This window comes from Muntiacus reevesi, chromosome 1, assembly GCF_963930625.1.
Source record: "Muntiacus reevesi chromosome 1, mMunRee1.1, whole genome shotgun sequence".
Taxonomy (NCBI): Eukaryota; Metazoa; Chordata; class Mammalia; order Artiodactyla; family Cervidae; genus Muntiacus; species Muntiacus reevesi.
The window spans coordinates 107,852,570-107,873,874 of NC_089249.1; the positions used below are offsets into that span (position 1 = coordinate 107,852,570).

The 21,305-nt window shown below is 35.2% G+C and overlaps 1 protein-coding gene across 5 annotated transcripts in view; it reads right to left on the reverse strand.

Annotated features, from left to right (window-relative positions):
• The window catches only part of PTBP2 (polypyrimidine tract binding protein 2), an 83,226-nt gene that overhangs the window by 53,942 nt on the left and 7,979 nt on the right, over positions 1 to 21,305 (reverse strand). For all 5 annotated transcript variants that reach the window (XM_065908238.1, XM_065908233.1, XM_065908224.1 and 2 more), the window contains exon 3: positions 4,285 to 4,360. In XM_065908238.1, coding sequence (XP_065764310.1) covers positions 4,285 to 4,360 — 76 coding nt within the window. The remainder of the gene's footprint in view (positions 1 to 4,284; positions 4,361 to 21,305) is intronic.

Sequence of the window (21,305 nt, forward strand, 5' to 3'; positions counted from 1 at the left end):
GGTTGCCATTTCCTTCTCCAAGGGATCTTGCTGACCCAGGGATCAAACCTGGGTCTCTTGCATTGCAGGCAGATTCTTCACAATCTAAGCCACCACATCAACATATAATCAGTATTTCAAAAAATTTTTTGAGATGTTTTACATCCTTATTTTTTCAGTATGACATCTTTGAAGCACACCACCCATTCACTTATCAATTAAGAGTAGTCACATTCTATATGCTCTATAGCCTTATATAACCAGTGGTTACTACGAGACTATGTTAGTTTAGCCAATTTACATTTAGAGATTTATGACTGGGTTTAACATCTAGCCATTAATTTTCTAACCATCCAGTGTTTTGTTGTTCTTCTCTTGCAATATTTGACAGTATTCCATTTTAATTCCTCTATGGGTTTTTTATTTTAAACAGTGTTTCTGAGGTACAATTCACGTAAAATAAGCTTCATATAAAACTACAGTCGTCTGACAAGTTTTGACGTATGTTTACATCTATGAAACCTTCAGCATAAAAGAATATACATACCCATCATCTCCAAATTCCTTATGTCCGTTACAAACCCTCCCCCCGGCCCATACCCCTGGCTTTGTTGTTGTGTTTAGTTGCTAAGTTGTGTCTGACTCTTTTGCACCACCACAGACTGTAGCCCATCAGACTCCTCTGTCCATGGGATTTCCCAAGCAAGAATACTGGAGTAGGCTGCCACTTCATTCTCCAGGGGATCTTCTCAACCCAGGAATGGAACCCACACCTCCTGTATTGGCAGGCAAGTTCTTTACCACTGAGCCACCAGGAAAGCTCATAGAACAATAGGTCACTCTATATGGCTGTGCAGTATTTCATTGTATGCATGAAATTCAATGCCAAAAGAGTCACTGATGGACCCTCGGGTTGTTCTAGGCTTTAGATATTACAAATAAAGCTACGAGAAACATTTACATGAGTGATGAGTATATGCTATCATTTTTCTTGGGTTAAGTACCTAGGAAACAAAGTTGGATCATACAGTAAATGTTTAATGTTTTTAAGAAACTGCCAAATTGTTTTCGAAAATAGTTCGACAATTTTACATTCCCATCAACAGTATATGAGTGTTACAGTACCCTTACATCCTTTTCAACACTTAGTATGGTCACTCTTTTAAATATTGGCTATTGTAGAAATAGGCAAAGTTGTCTCACTTTAGCTTTAATTTTTACTCTGGATAAAAATCCTTTATCAACTGCATGATTTGTAAAGATGTCTGCCGCTCTATGGCTTGTCTTTTCATTCTCTTAACTGTATTTTGAATAATGTTAAGTTTTTAAAACTGATCAAGTCCCATTTGTTCTCTCATAGACCATGCTTTTGGGGTCAAATTAACAACTAAACAACAAAACATAGATCCAAGAAGTTTGCTGCTGCTGCTGTTGTTGGCAGCATATGGATATCCTATGATGTGATACAACTCTCTGCTGAAAAATCTAATTTTTTCCCCTCTACTGAACTGCCTTTGTACCTTTGTCAAAAACCAGTTTTCCATAATTGTGTAGCTTTTTTCTTGGACTCTCTATTCTGTTCCACTAAAATCTATGTACCTTTATGTTAATATGATATTGTTTTGTTTACTTTAGGATTTACAATAACTTGAAAACAGGAGTCAGTCCTCCAAATTTCTACCAGCTTTTAACTATGCATCTTTGTTGAAGCTCCAATACTTTGGTCACCTGATGTGTAGAACCTACTCATTGGAAAAGATTCTGATGCTGAGAAAGGTTGAGGGCAGGAGAAGGGGGCGACAGAGGATGAGACAGTTGGATGGCATCACCAACTCAATGGACATGGGTTTGAGCAAACTCTGGGAGACGGTGAAGGACAGGGAAGCCTGGAGTAATGCAGTTTATGGGGTCGCAAATAGGCTGACATGACGTAGTGACTGAACAACAAAATGTTTTTTTTTTTTAATCCTACTTGGCATTTTTCTTCAGATTTTAGACATTTTCAGTTATTACTGCTTCAATCACATACATATTTGGCAGCATTCTCTTTACTCCCTCTCTGAGAACTCCAAGGACACATACATTAGACTGCCTGATCATCCAAAGACATAATTTTATTCTCTCTGGAAACTAAATAATCTCTATCCATCTGTACTCAAGTTTACTAACCTTTCTTCAGCTGTCTCCAAACTTGTTAGTCTCAATTAGTGAATTTTCCATTCCAAATACTGTGTGAATATGGTATTTTTCAGTTACAGCATTTCTATATGCTTGCTTTATAGCTTTCTCAACACATTCTTCCATGTTCATTCTTTCAATATTTTCTTTCACAGCTTTAAAAATACTTATAGTCTCTGTCTACAAATTCCAATGTTTAGAACATTTTGAGGTCTATTCTTATTGAATACTTCTTCACATGATTGTAACATTTGATGTAGGTAGAATATTGTGGATAATTGTGGGAAGACTGAATCACGTTGTCTCCCTTAGGGGATACTGTTTTATTTAGGCAGGCTATTAAATTACTGGTGAATTCTTCACGTTTTGTCAGACTGGACTATCACAGTCTCTTAACTTAGTCTTATGATTGTTACTATTAATATTAGTGTATGATCCTTTCTCTGAAAGCCTGAGCATTCTGCAGCCTAAAGAGAATGCTTGAGGTAATCCACAAGACGTATGTATTCTAACTTCCCAAAACTCCAATGTCTCAGAGCACTGTACAACCTATGGAATCACCATTCTAACTCTCAGCCCCATACTAAGTCATTCCTGACAGACTATGAGTGTGTTAACCTGCACATGTGCAGCCCAGTCATTATTCAAACTTCTGATTTAAGAATCCCTACACCAAATTCTGCCTTCTGACCTATGCCCAAACCCTCAAACGAGTTCCTTTTTCAGGATCCTTCTCCATAAATTCCAAATGTCTCAGAAGCTCTGAATTCCAATCTTACTCTCTTCAGCACAGTGACACCTTCATGCTCTGCTTGGGTTCCACCTCCATGTTCTTAACAGTAGGGTACCTCAAAGGAGAAAAGCTAAACTATGAGATTCATTTCACATGTTTCCTTTATCTCAAGGATCACCATCTTATACTATTTACTCATCAATTCCAGACAACAGCTGTCCTACATATTTTACTCTATTTTATGTTTTTTCATTTTGGGGGAAGATGGAAAGAAGGAAAGGCTGCTACTAGTCTGTCATAGCCCTACAAATCAGTTTTAAAAACATTTCCATTATCAATCATTAAATGTACAGTTTCAAAAAAATGAAACTGGCAGAGATACAGACATCTGAGCTTGTTTGTTCAATTATCTGCACATGGTACCCTGACTTTCAAAATCATGGTCAGTAATTTTGCTTTGTAATTGTGACATGGAAAACTTAGTAATGACAATGTGAAGAAAAATTCATCTTATTATTGTAACTATACTTGGAGAATACTTCTTTATAATTTTTATTTAACTTGCAGGGTCTGTATGTGTGCACTGAGGTGTACAAATACATGGGCGAGGTTATCTAAAGAAAACCAAAATGCTTTCATTCTTTTACAATCTTTATATTGCCCAGTGTAAATGATTCCTCAAACAGGTAATTCAGGAAAGGGTTTAGTAAAAAGAAACCTTGGTTAAGGTAAATAACATAAAATGTACAGTTATAAAGCAAACTCATTCATTCATCATCAGATTCAAATTTGGTCCACTGGCCAAAAATCTAAGGTCTAAATATTGGTCCACATATTTACAGACAGACAATACAACCAACCAATTATTTCAAATATATAAAGTTTAAATACCCTGTGAAGATTAAACAAATCTTACATTTTCAAGTAAATAAAGGAAATCGAGCCAAAGAATTACAATACTGTTACAGCAGAGAAACATACTAAAACCACATAAAAAAGACAACTATGCAACTGAATCTTGTATTTGGGGCTGTAGGATTTGTGGGATTGAGAAGAAATACTTACAGTAAAAATATTTTATGACATACAAACATGAAAGCTAAACACGAAAGTACAAAAGAAGTGAGAGTGAGGAAACTTGTAAATGAAAGAAAAAAAAGCTTATAATTGTCATTTTTTTAAAAAGCTATCAGATTTAATTACTTGACCACAAGACATCCACTTCAGTTTTTTTTTTTCCACTTGATACATATATACTGTAGCAAAATTTCCTCTAAAATGTTTCAACACAAAGCATTTAAAAATAAAGGCTATTCTGGTAAAGCACACCAAACTTGTAACATTCTGCCCTGCAAAATGGCAAATAATGAGACTGTTAAGAGAGTAACACTTACCTGTAACCACCATGCTGGTCATGTTAGAGTTTGGACTACTGAGAACAGTGCCTGAGAGTAGTTCGTCAGATCCTCTCTATAAAAACAAGAACAGACTAGCATAAGACACCTTTAAATTTAAAAATGTTAATCTGAAAGTCACTTCTCTGTAACTTTTCAAATAGTGTCACTGAAAAATGTCAGGTGTTACACTACTGGGAATAAAAATAATTTAATTCCTGAAATAATACATTAACTCCACTCTCCTATCCATAACTTCCTTTCTCACAAAGCCAACAGTATGTCCTACCTTCCATTCACCCAAGTCCAAAAGGCAATAAGTAGGAAAAATGACTAGGTTTCATAATCAAAAGCTTTGGAAAACAATATCAATTTTTTAATAAGCAAATACCAAAGCAGTTGAACTTTCTCACAGACACTGTGAACCTTCAACCTCATATCCTTTACTCATCCAGGTAATTCAGGTCTTTAGAAAATGAGAACTTCACAGTAATGATCTGGACAACTCATCTTCATAATCATTGAAATTAAACAGGTATATGTTTCAATGGCTAGAACACTGTAAGCAAAGGCAAAATCTATGGAATGAGAAATTTCTTTCTGCCAATATAAGAAGAGAAAATCATGTCTTCAAATTCTTTAAAGAAAAATCATAAGAATCATATGTTCATATGTTCTTAGAACTGCATGGTTTGTTCAAACCAAGCAAGGCCGTTTCAGCTATTTTTAAAATGTGCGTACTTACGAAAGTACATATGAGCACACTAATATTTAAAATAGCTAAATCAACTGTTTTGCCTATCTGAAGTATGTGTATACTTACAAACACTGGTAAGCAATATTTAAAATAACTAAATCAATACTAGCTGATTTAGACAAATAGTACAAAGTTGAATGCAACCACCAAAATGGAAAAAAAAATATACAAAGGAGGTAATTTATCAGAGCATTTCAGAAAGTCCAAAACAATTCTAATTAGCCATAAGCTTCATGCTAATCTGTGTTAAACTCATTCTTTAATAAGCTGTATTACATAAATATAAAAGGGATAAATATTCATACATCATTGTCCTCATTGTTTTAAAAGCAAACTATTTGCTAACATCAAGCTCAGAGAAGTACAAGAAAAATAAACACACAGTATCAAGCCACATTAATGCCATATTTACATCATCTTTAATTTTTTAATCAAGGTATGAAAGATACAACATGGCACTGTTTTATAAGGACATAACATATAGAATTAGAAACTTAAGAGATCCTTAAATTGTGGTCCCCAGAGCAACATTAAAAACCTGGAAATTTCCTTAGCAAAATATGTTCTCAGATCCATCCTAGACCTACTGAAGAAAACAATGGAGATAGGATCCAACAACCTGAGTTCACTAACAAGCCCTCCAGGTGTTTCTGAGGAATGCTAAAGTTTAAGAACTGCTAATTAACATTACTGGTTAACTATCACCAACTTCTTGTTTCCTAGTTTGTTTTCTTTTTAATTTTTTTAGAATACTGATTTAAAATAAAATTGAGAAGAAGGAACAGATTTCTCCTATACTCCCTGCCACCACACATGCATAGCCTCCTTCATTACCAGCATCCTCCACCAGGCTGGTACATTTATTACCAAAGATTATTAATGTATCATAATCACCCAAAGTCCAGTTTACTTAAGGTTTAATACTGTACATTCAATGGGTATGGGCAAATGTGTAGTGACATATATTCATCTTTTAACATTTTTTTTAACATTATTTTCACTATCCCCAAAATTCTCTGTGTTCTGGCTATCCACCCAAACTCCTTCCAAATCCTGAATTTTGTTGTCTCCATAGTTTTGCCTTTTTCAGAATACAGGTGAAATCTTACAGTATGCACCATTCTCAATTGGCTTCTTCCATTTAGTAATCTGCATTTATGCTACCAGGTACCCCCACACCTTTTCATTGCTTGAAAATTCATTTTGTTTTACTGCTGATAAATACCACAATGTTATGTACCACAGTTTACTAATCCATTCACCTACTGAAGGACATCTTGGTTGATTTCATGTTTTGGCAATTATGAATAAAGCTGCTCTTAAGATACATGTGCAGGTTTCTGTGTATACGAAAGTTTTCAACACCTTTGAATAAATATCAAGGAGCTGCTGGATCATATAGTACAAGTATGTTCAGCTTTGTAAAACCAGCTAATTTGTTTTCCAAGAAAGTGAAAGTGAAGTAGCTCAGTCGTCTCCGACTCTTTGCAACCCCGTGGACTGTAGCCTACCAGGCTCCTCCCTTCATGAGATTCTCCAGGCAAGAATACTGGAGTGGGGTGCCATTTCCTTCTCCAGGGGATCTTCCTGACCCAGGAATCAAACCTGGGTCTCCCGCATTGTGGGCAGACACTTTAACCTTTTTCCAAAGTGGTTATATAATTCTGCGTTCCCACCAGGAATCTGAGATTTCCTGACACTCCATATCCTCCCCGGCCTTTATGGGTGCCAGTGTTTCAGATTTTGGCTATTCTGATAGTGTAGCAGTAACTCACTGTTGTTTCTGTTTGCATTTACTTAATGACATATGATGTGGAACATTTTTCATATGTGTATCTGCCATCTGTATATCTTCCTTGGTGAGGTGTCAAATTTTTGGTCCACTTTCTAATCAGGTTACTTTCTTACTGCTGAGTTTGAAAGTTCTGTGTATTTTAGATAACAGTCCTTTGTCCTGTATATTATTTGCATGTATTTTCTCCAAGTTTGTGGCTTGTCTTCTAGTTATCTTTCACAGAGAAAAAATTACTGATTTTAATCAAGTACAGCTAATCAATTATTTCTTTCTTGGGTTATGTCTTTGGTGTTGTACCTGAAAAGATACCTTTATACCTAAGTTATCGAGATTTTTCTCCCACGTTATCTTCTAAGAGTTTTATGGTTTAGCATTTTACATTTAGGTATATGATCCACCTTGAGTTAATTTTTGTGAAAAGTTTGTATCTGTCTCGATTCATTCTTTTGCACATAGAGTTCAGTTATTTCACTAGCACTTGTCAGAGAGACTATCTTTTGCTCCACTGTATTGCCTTTGCCTCTTTGTCAAAAATAGGTTTGACTCTATTTATAAGGGACTCTATCCTGGGCTCTCTATTCTGTTTCACTGATCAACTTGTCTATTCTTCCACCAAAACCAGGCTGCCTTGATCACTGTGGCTTCATATTAAACCTTGAAGTTGAGTAGTATCAGTCCTCCAACTCTGTTATTCTCCTTCAATACTGTGTTGACTATTCTGAGGTTTTTGCTTCTCTGTATAAACTTCACAATCAGTTTGTTGATACACACAAAATAACTTGCTGGAATTTTGACTGGGATTGCATTGACTCTATACATCATTTTGGGAAGAGCTGACATCCTGACAATACTGAGTATTTCTATATATGAATATGGACTTTCCTGGTGATGCAAGTGGTTAAGAATCCACCTGCCAATACAGGAGATGTAAGAGATGCAGGTTCAATCCCTGGGTTGGGAAGATCCCTTGGAGAAGGAAATGGCAACCCACTCCAATATTTCTCACTTGGAAGATTCCATGGAGAGAGGAATCTACCTGCTAAACACCACGAGAGCACAACTCACATATTCAATAAAAATACAAAATAAACTTAACAATAACACACAAAAGAGGATCAATAAAATCAAGCTTTTGAGTTTTTGACAACAAGACAACAAAAGAGACAAAACAAAAAAAGATAGCTAATTATACCTCATTAAGTCATGCACATAAGAATAAAAGCTCAGGGGAAAAACTGAAGCAACCAGATGAAAAACACTTAGCTCAGTGAATAACCTCATGGAGCACAATGATGCCATTTTCTTACAGCTGCAGGACTTTTATGAAAAATAAACTTCTAGGCTATTCATGCCACTATGTTCTGCATTTACATTTTGTTACAGTAGCTTACACTTTAACATATACATACCACTGTAATGTGAAAAAAAAAAAAAGACTACATATTTCAATTGGCTAGCTGCTCTATATATAAGCAAAAAGAAATAAAACTAGATCCCCACTTAATACAGTGTAGTAACTAAAATTTTTTTTGATAAATTAGAGACAAACAGAATAGATAAGACTATAAAACTTTTCAGAAGAAAATATCTTTTTATCTATGAATATGTAAGCCACAAAAGTGGGTCACATACTATGTAATGAATACCTCAGTAAATTTCAAAAATAAGAAACTGTAGATCATAATATTTGATCAAACATAAGATATTTTAATGAAAATAAGAGAAAAGAAAAACAGAACAAAATCTAATTGCTCTAGTTTATTCAGATAAGATTTTGAAACTGTTTATAAAAATTTGAGCCAAAAATGACTCTAAATTTCACAGAGTAATAAGAAACTTTAAAAGACAAGTTACTCATAAAATAAGCAGCAAGAACTTAGTTTTCAGTACATGAAATGAAAATTACCCTTAATCTTGCTCATAGTGAAAAAAAAAAAGAGAGAGAGAAAGAAAAAAATCAATACTAGACTTAGATGACATCTCACTTCTCAGACTGGCAAAATCCCAAGCATTTCAATATGATGGGCAGGCTATGGGGAACTGAGGAACCTGCATACTTTCTAACCAATAGGATAAAGAAATGAGAAGATTTTCCATGTATAGCCATGGAGTGATTTTCAGGGCATATTTACCTTCTAGGGTATGTTTATCATTACCTTAAAAAGTCAAGATATTAAACCCTGTGTATTCTGTGCTATCTTTTCTCTAAGATGCTAGGAGGGAGCATGCAGAAAAAGCTCACATTTTCTATTAAATAAAAGAATAAACCAAAAATTCATCAAAGTAAAAACCCTTTGTAAGGGGCAAGAATAAGCAAAGCAGAATGAACAGTAGAAGTCATCTATGAATGTAGCTTTCTTTGCAACTTTGACTTTGGAAAATTTATTCAAAGTGAAAAAATATTCTGTAAAAATGAAAATCAAAATGTAACAAATAAATCTAACTATCAGGGTGATGGTAGAGCCACACACAAAATTATCTCAATAAACTTTAAAATCCTTTAACTGTATTGGGCTAACCAAAAAATTTGTTTTTAAGTAAAAATAAAAGACACATTTTTCATTTTTACCAGGAACTTTATTGAACAACACATTCACTGTTTTGTTCCACTACTTTCTGCTATTTTTCAGGCATAACTTCATAATTCTATCATGTAAAGACTTTTTGAGTAAAGAACTGTTCCAGGTGCTTTTTACAGTCCCCTAGAGAACTGAAATCTTTTCCATTAAGTGAATTTTATAAAGACCAAAATAAATGGAAATCCAAAGGTGCAAAATCTGGTGAATACAGCTGATGAATCAGAACTTCCCAGATAAGTTGTAGTAGTTTTTTTTTTTTTGGCCTGGTCATCAAATAAACATGCAGCATTGCATTATCCTGATAGAAGATGATGCCTTTTTTGGTGAATAAATCCGCAATTTTTATTGAGTGCTGCTTTCAGTTGGTCTAATTTTCAGTTGGTCAGCAATATTTACTGAAATTAATCATTTGGTTCCCCAGAGGGAGCCCTTATTAAAGAACTGCTTTCCAATCCCACCATATACACAACATCACTTTCTTTGGATGAAGACTGGTGTTTGGCTGGTGGTACTTCAACTCGCTTGTCCCACAATCTCTTCCATTCCACCTGATTGTACAGTATCCACTTTTCAGTGCTTGGCACAATTTGTTTTAAAAACAGAACGTTTTCTCTATGTTCAAGTAGAGAACAGCATCAAGAATGTTTTTTTCACTTATGTGGAACCCAGACATCAAAACAATTAACATAACCAAGCTGGTGCCAAGGATTTTCAAGGCTTGATGTGACTATTTTGAGTATGTCAGCTATCTCCCACATGGTGTAACATCAACTGTTCTCAATGAATGTCTCAATTTGATCGCTATGGACTTCAACTGGTCTACCCAACCTTGGAGAATCATCCAGCAAAAAATCCCCAGCATGAAAACTTCGATTAACCACTTTTGACATACTTGACCAGTCACAGCACCTTCTCCATATACTACACAAGTCCTGTTTTGTATTTCAATTGCACTTTACCTTCCTTGAAATAATAAAGCATAATATGCCAAAAATGTTGCTTTCCCCTCCATCCTCAATTGCAAAATTGTTACACAAAAATTCACCAATTTTAGTAAGTTTTTAAAAAATGCATGCTGATATGATAGCTGTCACAATACAATCTAACAAAATTGTTTCAAGTAAACAAAATTAAAAAAGAAAAAACTAACAAAATTGTTTCGACTGAAGTTAATACAAAGATAACTAAGCAATACTAGAGTCATCTTATGGAAAAAAGCAAATGTACCTGTTGGCAAACCTTTTATACATTTTTCATGAAATACACTTTGAGAACAAAAACAATTACCAAACAAATCTTAAAATTACATTATATTACAAAAAATATACTACAATGTTAACACTGATGTTGCTTTTTAAAGAAATATATATGCAATTATGTTAACATTAGCAAGCATTTTCAGCCTACAAGAGATACCAACAAAAAACTGGAAAAGGAAAAATAGTAAAATTATGTACGAATTGGAAATGAACACAAATATATATGTCCTATTTTGTTACTTTGTCAATTAAAAAAAATTGGAAACAATAACAAACAAAAGTCATTGGCACCTTTGCACCCACATTATTATTGTCTCTAAAGACCAGGTCCCACTAAAGGACCCATGATTTCCAGCTAACTAAAATTTTTGAGAAAAAAATAATACTTTAGGTAAGTAGCAAAACTAGTGATAACTATGAGCTGCTGATGGCCCAAGATGAGGAAATATAAACATTTTAAAAGAAATGATCACTGCAGTAAGACTAAATGTAAAAATCCTTGTCTTCACAATGACACTTTCATCAACAATAAAGAATTCACATTACACTGGAGTTTAGGCTAGAGTTAGCAGCTCATAAGGAAAATTTTTAACAAAAATCTCTCCTGTTTTTCTTTTAGTAAGGGTGTTTTGGTATTACCAAATATTTGAGAGGAAAAGTTCTTCTGAATAGAAAAATACTAAGTAATATATGCAGGAGAAGAGTATCACCATTTTTGCAACACCCAGTGGAATTATGCAATTATTACCTACTAAAACCCACTAGGTACAAAAAGATGATGGAGCACTCTATGCTGGATGCATCAAGCTGAGAATACCTGAACCTACTGATAAATATCAACACCACCAAAAGATAACTAGATATGTTCCTTCTAGGGTGATACACTAGAAATTACACAGCACATTTACAAAGTATTCTTGCTGAAAATTAAACCTCAATCTGATCAAGTCCTATTACCTGCAGGAAACCCGGGTTTGATCCCTGGACTGGGAAGATCCCCTGGAGAAGGAAATGGCAACCCACTCCAGTACTCTTGCCTGGAAAATCCCATGGACAGAGGAGCCTCGTAGGCTACAGTCCATAGGGTCACAGAGAGTCGGACATGACTGAACAACGACACACACAAGTACACAAGAGATAAAGGATGTGAGAAACAGACAAAATGACAACATAGAGGTAAAATCAGCAAAAGCATAATTTTCAAGAAATTGTACGGAACAGATGACCCAGTTTCTCTAACAGAAAATCAAGAAAGGGGGAGGGAGGAAAAAATAATGTCCTATAAATAGACTTGCTTGAATCCATGCTATGTCGCTTCAGTTGTGTCTGACTCTTTTCCACCCTATGGACTGTAGCCCACCAGGCTCCTCTTTCCATGGGGATTCTCCAAGCAAGAATATTGGAGTGGGTTGTCATGCCCTCCAGCAGGGATATAGACCTAAAAGTACCAAATCAGTAAGCTGCCTTTCCTTGATCCCTGATTTAAAAAGAAAATATACAAGATTTCTTTAAAGGGATCAGGAAATTCTGACTACTACTGTTGGAGATTACATGGTATTAAGAAATTATTTTAGGGACCTCCCTAGTTGTACAGTGGATAAGACTCCACCTGCTAATGCAGGGCACACGGGCTTGATCCCTGGTCCGGGAAGATCCCACATTCAGAAGAGCAACTGAGTTTATGCACCAGAACAACTGAGCCCACACTCTATGGAGTCCCTGTCCCTGCTCCACAACAAGAGAAGCCACCACAATGAGAAGCCTGCACACCGCAACTAGATAAAGCCTAAGTTAGCAACGAAAACCCGGCGCAACCAAAAAGTAACTTAAAAAACATATTTTGGTGGTTGGGTGCGATGGGCAAAGTAAGTGAAGGTAATTAAGTGATACAAACTTCCAGTTCTAAGTAAGTTACTGGGATGTAATGCACAGCATGGGGAATGTAGTAACAATATTGTAATAATTTTATATGGTCACAAATGGTTACTAGACTTACAGCGACCAATTTGTAATGTGTATAAATGTTGAATCATTATGTTGTACTCCTAAATCATAATATAGTATATCAACTACATTTGACATTCCCCCCTGGAGGAGGAAATGGCAACCCACTCCAGTCTTCTTGCCTGGAGAATCCCATGGACAGAGAAGTCTGGCAGGCTCCATGGGATTGCGAAGAGTCAGACACGATTGAGCAATTAACACACTCAACTACACTTAAACAACAACAAAAAAATTCTTTAAAATTTTATTAGGTATAATGATAAAAATATCTTCAAGAGACTGTATCTGTTAGAGATACACACTGAAATATGCAGGAATGATATAAAATTGTCGCTATGATTTGCTTTAATATTCTTCCAAAGGAAGGCAAAAGAAGTGTACTATTATACCATTCACCCTACGTTTGTACATTTTGAAGCTTTCACAAAGCTTAAAAAAGTGACAAAGGTAAAAGACACTGATGGAAGAAATGGAAGAAGACCCAAATGGAAAGATATTCTTTCCATTTATGCTCATGGATTAGAAGTATACTGTTAAAATGCCCATACTACTCAGAGCAATCTACAGATTCAAAGCAATCATCAAAATTCCAACGACATTCTTCATAAAATAGAAAAGAAAAAATCCTAAAATCTGTATGAAACAACAAAAAATCCCTACGAACCAAAGCAATCTTGAGAAAGAACAAAAGTGGAGGCAGCACACCTCGTGGTCTTAAACTGTAATACAGAGTAACTCAAAACAGTATAATATGGGCATAAAAGCAGACTATTATAGATTAATTGTACAGAGTTCAGAAATAATCCATGGTCAGTTTACAAGGAAGGGGCCAACAGTATACAGTGGGGAAAAACAGTCTCTTCAAAATGATGCTGAGAAACCTGGACAGCCTCATGCAGAAGAATGAAACTAGACCACCATCTTTCACCACACATAAAAATGAACTCAAAATGTACTAAAAACTTTAACAAAAAGGCTGAAACTATAAAACTCCCAGAAGAAAACGTAAGTAGTAAGCACCTTGAAATCAATCTTAGCAGTGACTTTTTGGATTTGACACCAAAAGCAAAGGCAACAAAAGCAAAAGTAATTAGGACTATGTCAAACTTTAGCTTCTGTAGGGTAAAGGAAACCATCAACAAGATGGGTGGAAGGAAAAATGTGCATATCATACATGAAATGTTAATATCAAATATATATAAGAAACTCATACAACTCAGAAAAAATAAACAGTACGATTAAAGAATGGGCAGAGGACTTAAACTGACATACAAATGACCAATAATAGGTACACGAAAAGGTACTCAATCATAAATCAGTGAAATGCCAATCAAAATCACAATGAAGTATCACCTCACACCTGTTAGGTGGAAGGATGCTATCAAAAAAGAAATAACGAGCATTAGCAGGGATTTGGAGAAATGGGAACACTCAGGCAATGATGATGGGACTGTAAATTGATGTACCCACTAAGGAAAACACTATGCAAGTTTCTCAAAAAATTTTACAAAATATAAATGCATGATCCAGTAATACCATTTGTGGATATTTATATAAAAGAAATAAAATCACTATCTAGACATTTGCATCCCCATGTTCACTGTAGCACTATTTACAACAGTCAAGACAGGGAAACAACTTAGGTCTCCATCAATGGATGAAGAAAATATGGCTAATTTTCATTAACAACCATAACAGAAGAATTTACCATTTGCAACAACATGCAAATGAGGTCATAGGGCTACATGCAAATGAGGTCATAGGGCTAAGTGAAGTAAGTCAGACAGAGACAAACACTGTAGGATCTCATTTACCTATAAACTCTTTAAAAACAAAAACCCAAAACACTGAATTCCAGAACCACAGTCTGGGGCAGTAGGAGGTGGGGGAAGGCGGTAAAGATGGTGGCCTAAAGGTACAAACTTGGAATTCTGACATAAAGTGAAAAAGTGAAAGTCACTCAGTTGTGTCCAACTCTTTGCAACCGATGGACTGTAGCCTGCCAGGCCCCTCTGTCCATGGAATTTTCCAGGCCAGAATACTGGAGTGGGTAGCCGTTCCCTCCTCCGGGGGCCCTCTGTCCATGGAATTTTCCAGGCCAGAATACTGGAGTGGGTAGCCGTTCCCTCCTCCGGGGGATCTTGCCAACCAAGGGAACAAACCCAGGTCTCCCACATTGCAGGCGGATTGTTCACCAGCTGAGCTACCAGGGAAGCCCATAAATTAGCCCTGACCATGTACACATGTTGATACAGTTAACAATATTTGAAAGTTGCCTCAAGTAAATCTTAAAAGTTCTCAGCACAAGGAAAAAAATTTAACTATGTATGGCAATGGATGTTAACTAAACTTATTCTGGTAATTGTTTCACAATTTATACATACATCAAATCATGCTGCATATCTGAAAATAATACAATGTTATATGTCAATTAAATCACAATCTAAAAAAAAAAAGGAAAAAGAGAACTCTATAAATCAAAGCTTACTGCCAAAAGTATCAACTGATCTTTCTTAATCTTAAATGCATTTTTAAATAAGAAAATAAACATGTTTAGCATGTAAAGTGACAAAAAATAATAAAACAAAGCTAGCTGGGTAGAAAGAGATAAAAACAGAAATTAGTGAAATATGAAACAAAAAAATTACAGAAGCTGGTACTTTGAGAAAATCAGTAAAATAAGGCCTCTGACAAGAAAAATAAAGGGTAAAATATGAATATGTGCTTTTAGTCAAAATAAAAAAGGGAGAATTAAAACATGTTATAAAATTCTGAGAAATAGCAAAGTACTGAATAACAGAATAAATCAGTAAACTGTGATGCGAGGTGGGAGCAAGGATCAAGACGGAGGGGACGTATGTATACCTATGGCTGATTCATGTTGTTGTATTGCAGAAGCCAATACTATCTTGAGAGGCAATTATCCTCCAATTAAAAAGAAATAAATCTGAAAAATAACTTTGGAAGAAATCAAACTATTTGTCAAAAAAAGCCTCTCTCTCTCCTCATGCCTTACACACAAGCTGCTTAAAATCCTTGCAACATGGAGGACAAATGATGGGAAGTACAATGCATCAGCTTTGGTAAAATTGCCAGTGATTTATTTTCCTTTTTGCCTAAAGCATTAAGTTTCTGCATTGAGCATGTCTTTTACAAATAAAGAAAATATCATGGAGAAGAAATATGCTCTCTAATTAATTTATAAATTTAGTACAACTATAATCAAAAATCAAAAGTCTTCATGGAACCCAGCCATCTTATCTTGTATATTATACACATACACATATATTTATATGAAAAAAAAAATGCCAAGGACAGTTTTTAAGAAAAGTTGTGAAATTTACTCACCAAAATTCCAAGACTTATCATGACGCTACATTAAATTAAGACATGTATTGATACCAATAGGATAGTCACAAACAATGAAACAGAAGAGATAGCCCAGGGAAGTTTCCCACATATATGGAAATATGACAATTAATACTGCAGATCAGTAGGAAAAACATGAATCAATCAAGTTTGTAGAAAATTTGTTAGCCCTAAGAGGAAAAAATCATATAACCTTTATAACACACTAAAATTAAATTTCAAGTAGACTGAAGCCCTAAATGTGAAAATCAAAATTTTTAAATGTTCAAAATAAAATCTGGAAGACTATGTAAAAGACCAATTTAAAACAAATTTCTTAAAGCTAAAACAAACTTAATGTTAGTATTTCCAAATCTAACATCATTAAAAAAAAATAGCCACGACAGGAAGTTTACCTGTACCTTGTACAACAAAGCTGTAGTACCCACAATACATAAAAACTCTTAAGAATCAATAAAAGGAAAAGCTCCTTAAATCAATATATAAAAACTCCAAGAAAATAAATGAAAACTTTTAAGCTGACTTCTAGTAAAGTGCTCCTTCTCAGGATTTACAGATTTACAGGAATCTCTAGTGGCTCAGACGGTAAAGCATCTGCCTACAATGCGGGAGACCTGGGTTCAATCCCTGGGTCGGGAAGATCCCCTGGAGAAGGAAATGGCAACCCACTCCAGTATTCTTGCCTGGAAAATCCCATGGATGGAGGAGCCTGGTGGGCTACAGTCCCTGGGGTCTCAAAGAGTCAGACATGACTGAGCAACTTCACTCACTCGCTCACTTACAGGTTAAAGAACTATAATAAAAAGCATCACCATCATTTGAGCAGTTATGTACCATTCTGTGCTAATTCTTTTACATACTGTTCAATCAAGATAACTTTTTGAAATAGGTCCCGTTAAACCCATTTTAAAAGTTGTAAAACTGAAACTCAGAGGTTACCTTGTTCAATATTAACTCGTCTGTTAATTCTAAATCATGTGTTTTTAATTTGACAAGATCTACACTGACAGAGTCAGACACGACTGAACGACTGGACTGAACTGAACAGACAAAACATTTCTTTTTTACCATCAATAATTCCAACCCATATTTTAATACTGCATCTTTATTACAAAAATTTTATTTGGACTTTCAAGATACACGTCTTCACATATATCCTTTAAGAATACTGATGAACAGATACTGACCGAGCAGACTATGCTGAGCAGAAACAGGTTTTTTAACAAAGTTATTAAAATGAATGTTCTTGAAAAAAGTGTCACACAGACATACGCAAAAATAAAAAATCAGCTATTATAAAAACATTCCATCACTTACAAAATATTACTAAAAATCAAGAGAACGTGATGGTCTCTAGATCCATCCACCAACTGACATATATGGACTGACAACATAATAATTATAACATCAGAATACAATCAGTAGATGCAGACCATGGATAACTCTGTACAACCAACAACCAGTTTTCTTCAAAAATAAAATATAATTATAAAAACTTCACAAGGATAAAAGGATAATTTGCAGACTGAAAGAAATTTATTTACTGAATGTGTTGATCTTATTTGTTCCTCAACCTTCTGTACCACTAAAAATAAAACCAGTAAACATACTACAACTTCTATAAGGCAAATAGAAATCTTAACACAAACCTGGCACTTGAGAACATTAAGCAATTGCTGATGCTGTTGTTTTTTTTCCTATTGGAGGGAGTGCATTGTGGTTGTATTTCTTTAAATCAGAGAGGGAGGAAAGGAGAAAGAACTGACTCTATCTTTAAAAGAGACACACCAAGCATTTACAAATGAAAACAAATACCCAGAATTTTTCTCAAATAACATAAGAGAAGAAAAGTAGAGTGTGGATAGCCTAAATTTTAGCAATGGGTTGTTTGTTGATGATTGTTTGGACTGAGTGACAAATAAATAACACTTTCTGATACTACTATGTCTTTTTTCTATGTTCAAAATTCACCACAATAGCTATAACAAGAATCATTACTCAAAAACACATTTCTTCCGTAACTTTTCTATTTTATTACTTTTCAAGTAAAAAGATTACCTAGCCACCTTAGACCTTCATGAATAGCTAAAACTAAATTAAGAAAGTGATTCAGCTTTTAATTTAGCAACACAAATGAACCAAATAAGATATCTGAACAGTTAACTACAGAGGATCATGATTCTAAATCATAGTGCTCCATATAATACCAAAGCTAAGGATTTTGCAGCTCAGTCTAGACATTCTAAAAATAATGAGCTACTTTCATATATGGAAGCTTACAGATATATGGTTTTTCCAGTAGTCATGTATGGATGTGAGAGTTGGACTATAAAGAAAGCTGAGCACCGAAGAATTGATGCTTTTGAACTGTGGTGTTGGAGAAGACTCTTGAGAGTCCCTTGGACTGCAAGGAGATCCAACCAGTCCATCCTAAAGGAAATCAGTCTGGAATGTTCATTGGAAGGACTGACGTTGAAGCTGAAACTCCAATACTTTGGCCACCTGATGCAAAGAGTTGACTCACTAGAAAAGACCGTGATGCTGGGAAAGACTGAAGGAAGAAGGAGAAGGGGACAACAGAGGATGAGATGGTTGAATGGCATCACCGACTCAAAGGACATGAGTTTGAGTAGACTCCGGGAGTTGGCGATGGACAGGGAAGCCTGGCGTGTTGCAGTCCATGGGGTCGCAAAGAGTTGGACACAATTGAGCGACTGAACTGAACAGGTATATGGAATACTGCCTACCACATGAAGTACAAACTTTCTGCCTACCTATCTGACATCCTATATTTTCTCTCCCTCCCACATACAAACTATGCAGTATAATTCAAATGATTTAGCTGATTATTCAATGGTTATGAATCTGTGGCAGCCTATTGACACAACCTTAGACATGTCTTTCCCTCAACATATATTGCTCAGTTCTGCTCCCAAACATTTACATGTACTGGTCACAATCCGCCAAATTCATGAAATCTACTCTGATTCTACCAACTAATGTTCCCTACTGTAGGTTTAGGGCATTTTCATAAACCTTGTTTTAGTATATTTATGTCTTTAACTAGATGAGGTCCTGGAAGATTTAGCTCTTTTGGATCTTCAGGGAAAAGGAAGAATGTTAAGCAATAAAATTGGCACTGACCTTTCTACTGATAAGTAGCTCATGAGATTATGAGGATACTGAAGGCAGAGACCCTTCAAGAGTCATTAAGTATACTGAGTATGTACTATGTAATATGTACTACCAATGATGGAAATCAACAGAACAAGTGAGGTCTCTGTCCTCAAGACACAGACACTCTATTCTCAGTGTCCTTGCATCACCAGGTTTTAACACAGTGCTGTCATTTAGTAGACACACTATAAATGTCTTTAATTTGAATTTCTAATATAAATACCCTAGCAAGCATTATGTAACATTTTAAGAAAACTCAAAACCTAAAAACCCAAATAACACAGTTTATGGTTAAAATACTGGTCATCAATCAGTTATATTCAACTACTACAGAAAAGGTTATGTTTAGTACTATTTTATTGCAATTATCTACGAAAGCCAATGATGCTGAATAAAATACCCATATTACAACTTAAACTGTCTTTGCATTCAGCAGTTTACAACTGGTGCTTTCAAAATTCTAGTGAAATTTAACCTGAAAAAAGCTAACTACTTGGGCCCATTATTCTGCAAGAATTTCACAGAGGCAAAATAGTTAAGAGTATAGAAATAATCTCTGAAACAAATCACCAAGAGATTAAAAAAAAATTTTGTTTTAAAAAATGCAACAAACTTTCTATTAAAATCTACAAAACAGAAATTTGTTTTTTTCTGTTTCACAGTCTCACTGACCTAACCAAATAAAAAGGGCTCTATAAAGAAGGCTAAGTGCCCAAGAATTGATACTTTTGAACTCTGGTGTTGGAGAAGACTCTTGAGAGTCCCTTGGACTGCTAGGAGATTCAACCAATCCATCCTCAAGGAAATCAGGCCTGAATATTTATTGGAAGAACTGATGCTGAAGCTGAAACTCCAATACTTTGGCCACCTGATGCAAAGAGTTGACTCACTGGAAAAGACCCTGATGCTGTACAAGACTGAAGGCGGGAAGAGAAGGGATCGATAGAGGATGAGATTGTTGGATGGCATCACCGACTCAATGGACATGAGTTTGAGCAAACTCCAGAAGTTAGTGATGGAGAGGGAGGCCTGATGTGCTGCAGTCCGTGGGGTCGCAAAGAGTCGTATACAACTGAGGGACTAAACTAATTAACATCAATGAAAACATTCATAGGGATAATGAAAAATAAGATTTCAACATACCCCAGAGCTACAAAAACTGGATATTCTATATGTAGTATAAATTGGTTAGTATTAATAAAGGACTTAGTTCATGGAAAATACTTTTTATGTACAATCACATTTTATATTCAATTTATAAATTGAGAATTTAATCTCAATTCTAAAGAAACTTAGAATTTAAAGCTTAAAATGTTTAAGTATCAAACAGAAAAAAAGCTGAATTATACTACTTAATAATTCAAATGTGCTTCGCTGGTGGCTCAGAGGGTAAAGAATCTGCCTGCAATGCAGGAGACACGGGTTCAATTCCTGGGTTGGGGAAAACCCCCGGAGAAGGGAATGACTACCCACTCCAGTATTCTTGCCTGGAGAACCCCATGGACCAGGGAGCCTGGTGGGGAACATCTAAAGGCCCAAAAATGTAATAAAACTGTAGGGAAAAAGTACCTATAATGCATATGAATCAATTATCTTTTTATATAGAGTTGGACTAACAAGATAATCATTAAAATAGATCACATATTCAAAGAGGCAGTTCACAGAAACAGAAAGCCAAAGTTTTAAAACCTCACCTATTTCAAAATATAAATTACAATGCTTTTTTTTACCCTAAAATTAGCTAATAAAAACTCAGAATTGGTAAGGGTGCAGAAAAACAAGCACTCCCATACACAACTGTAGAAAACAAATGAGTAAGAATCTTTGGCACTGCGGTTTTAATAAACTCTTTAACTGTAATTTAATTTGACACAGCATTTTTACTTTTACTTCTAACATGCTCACCTGTTAACTGCAAAAATAATTAAATCAAAATATTAGTCGATGTGGAACTAAACTGTGATGTGTAAAGCAACTACACTGTGATGCACCCATGTAACAAAGAAGACAAAACTATAATTGCAGAGACCATATTAAGTAAATTTTTTGAGTGAACTTCTACTTCTGGCCAAGAAGGTGTA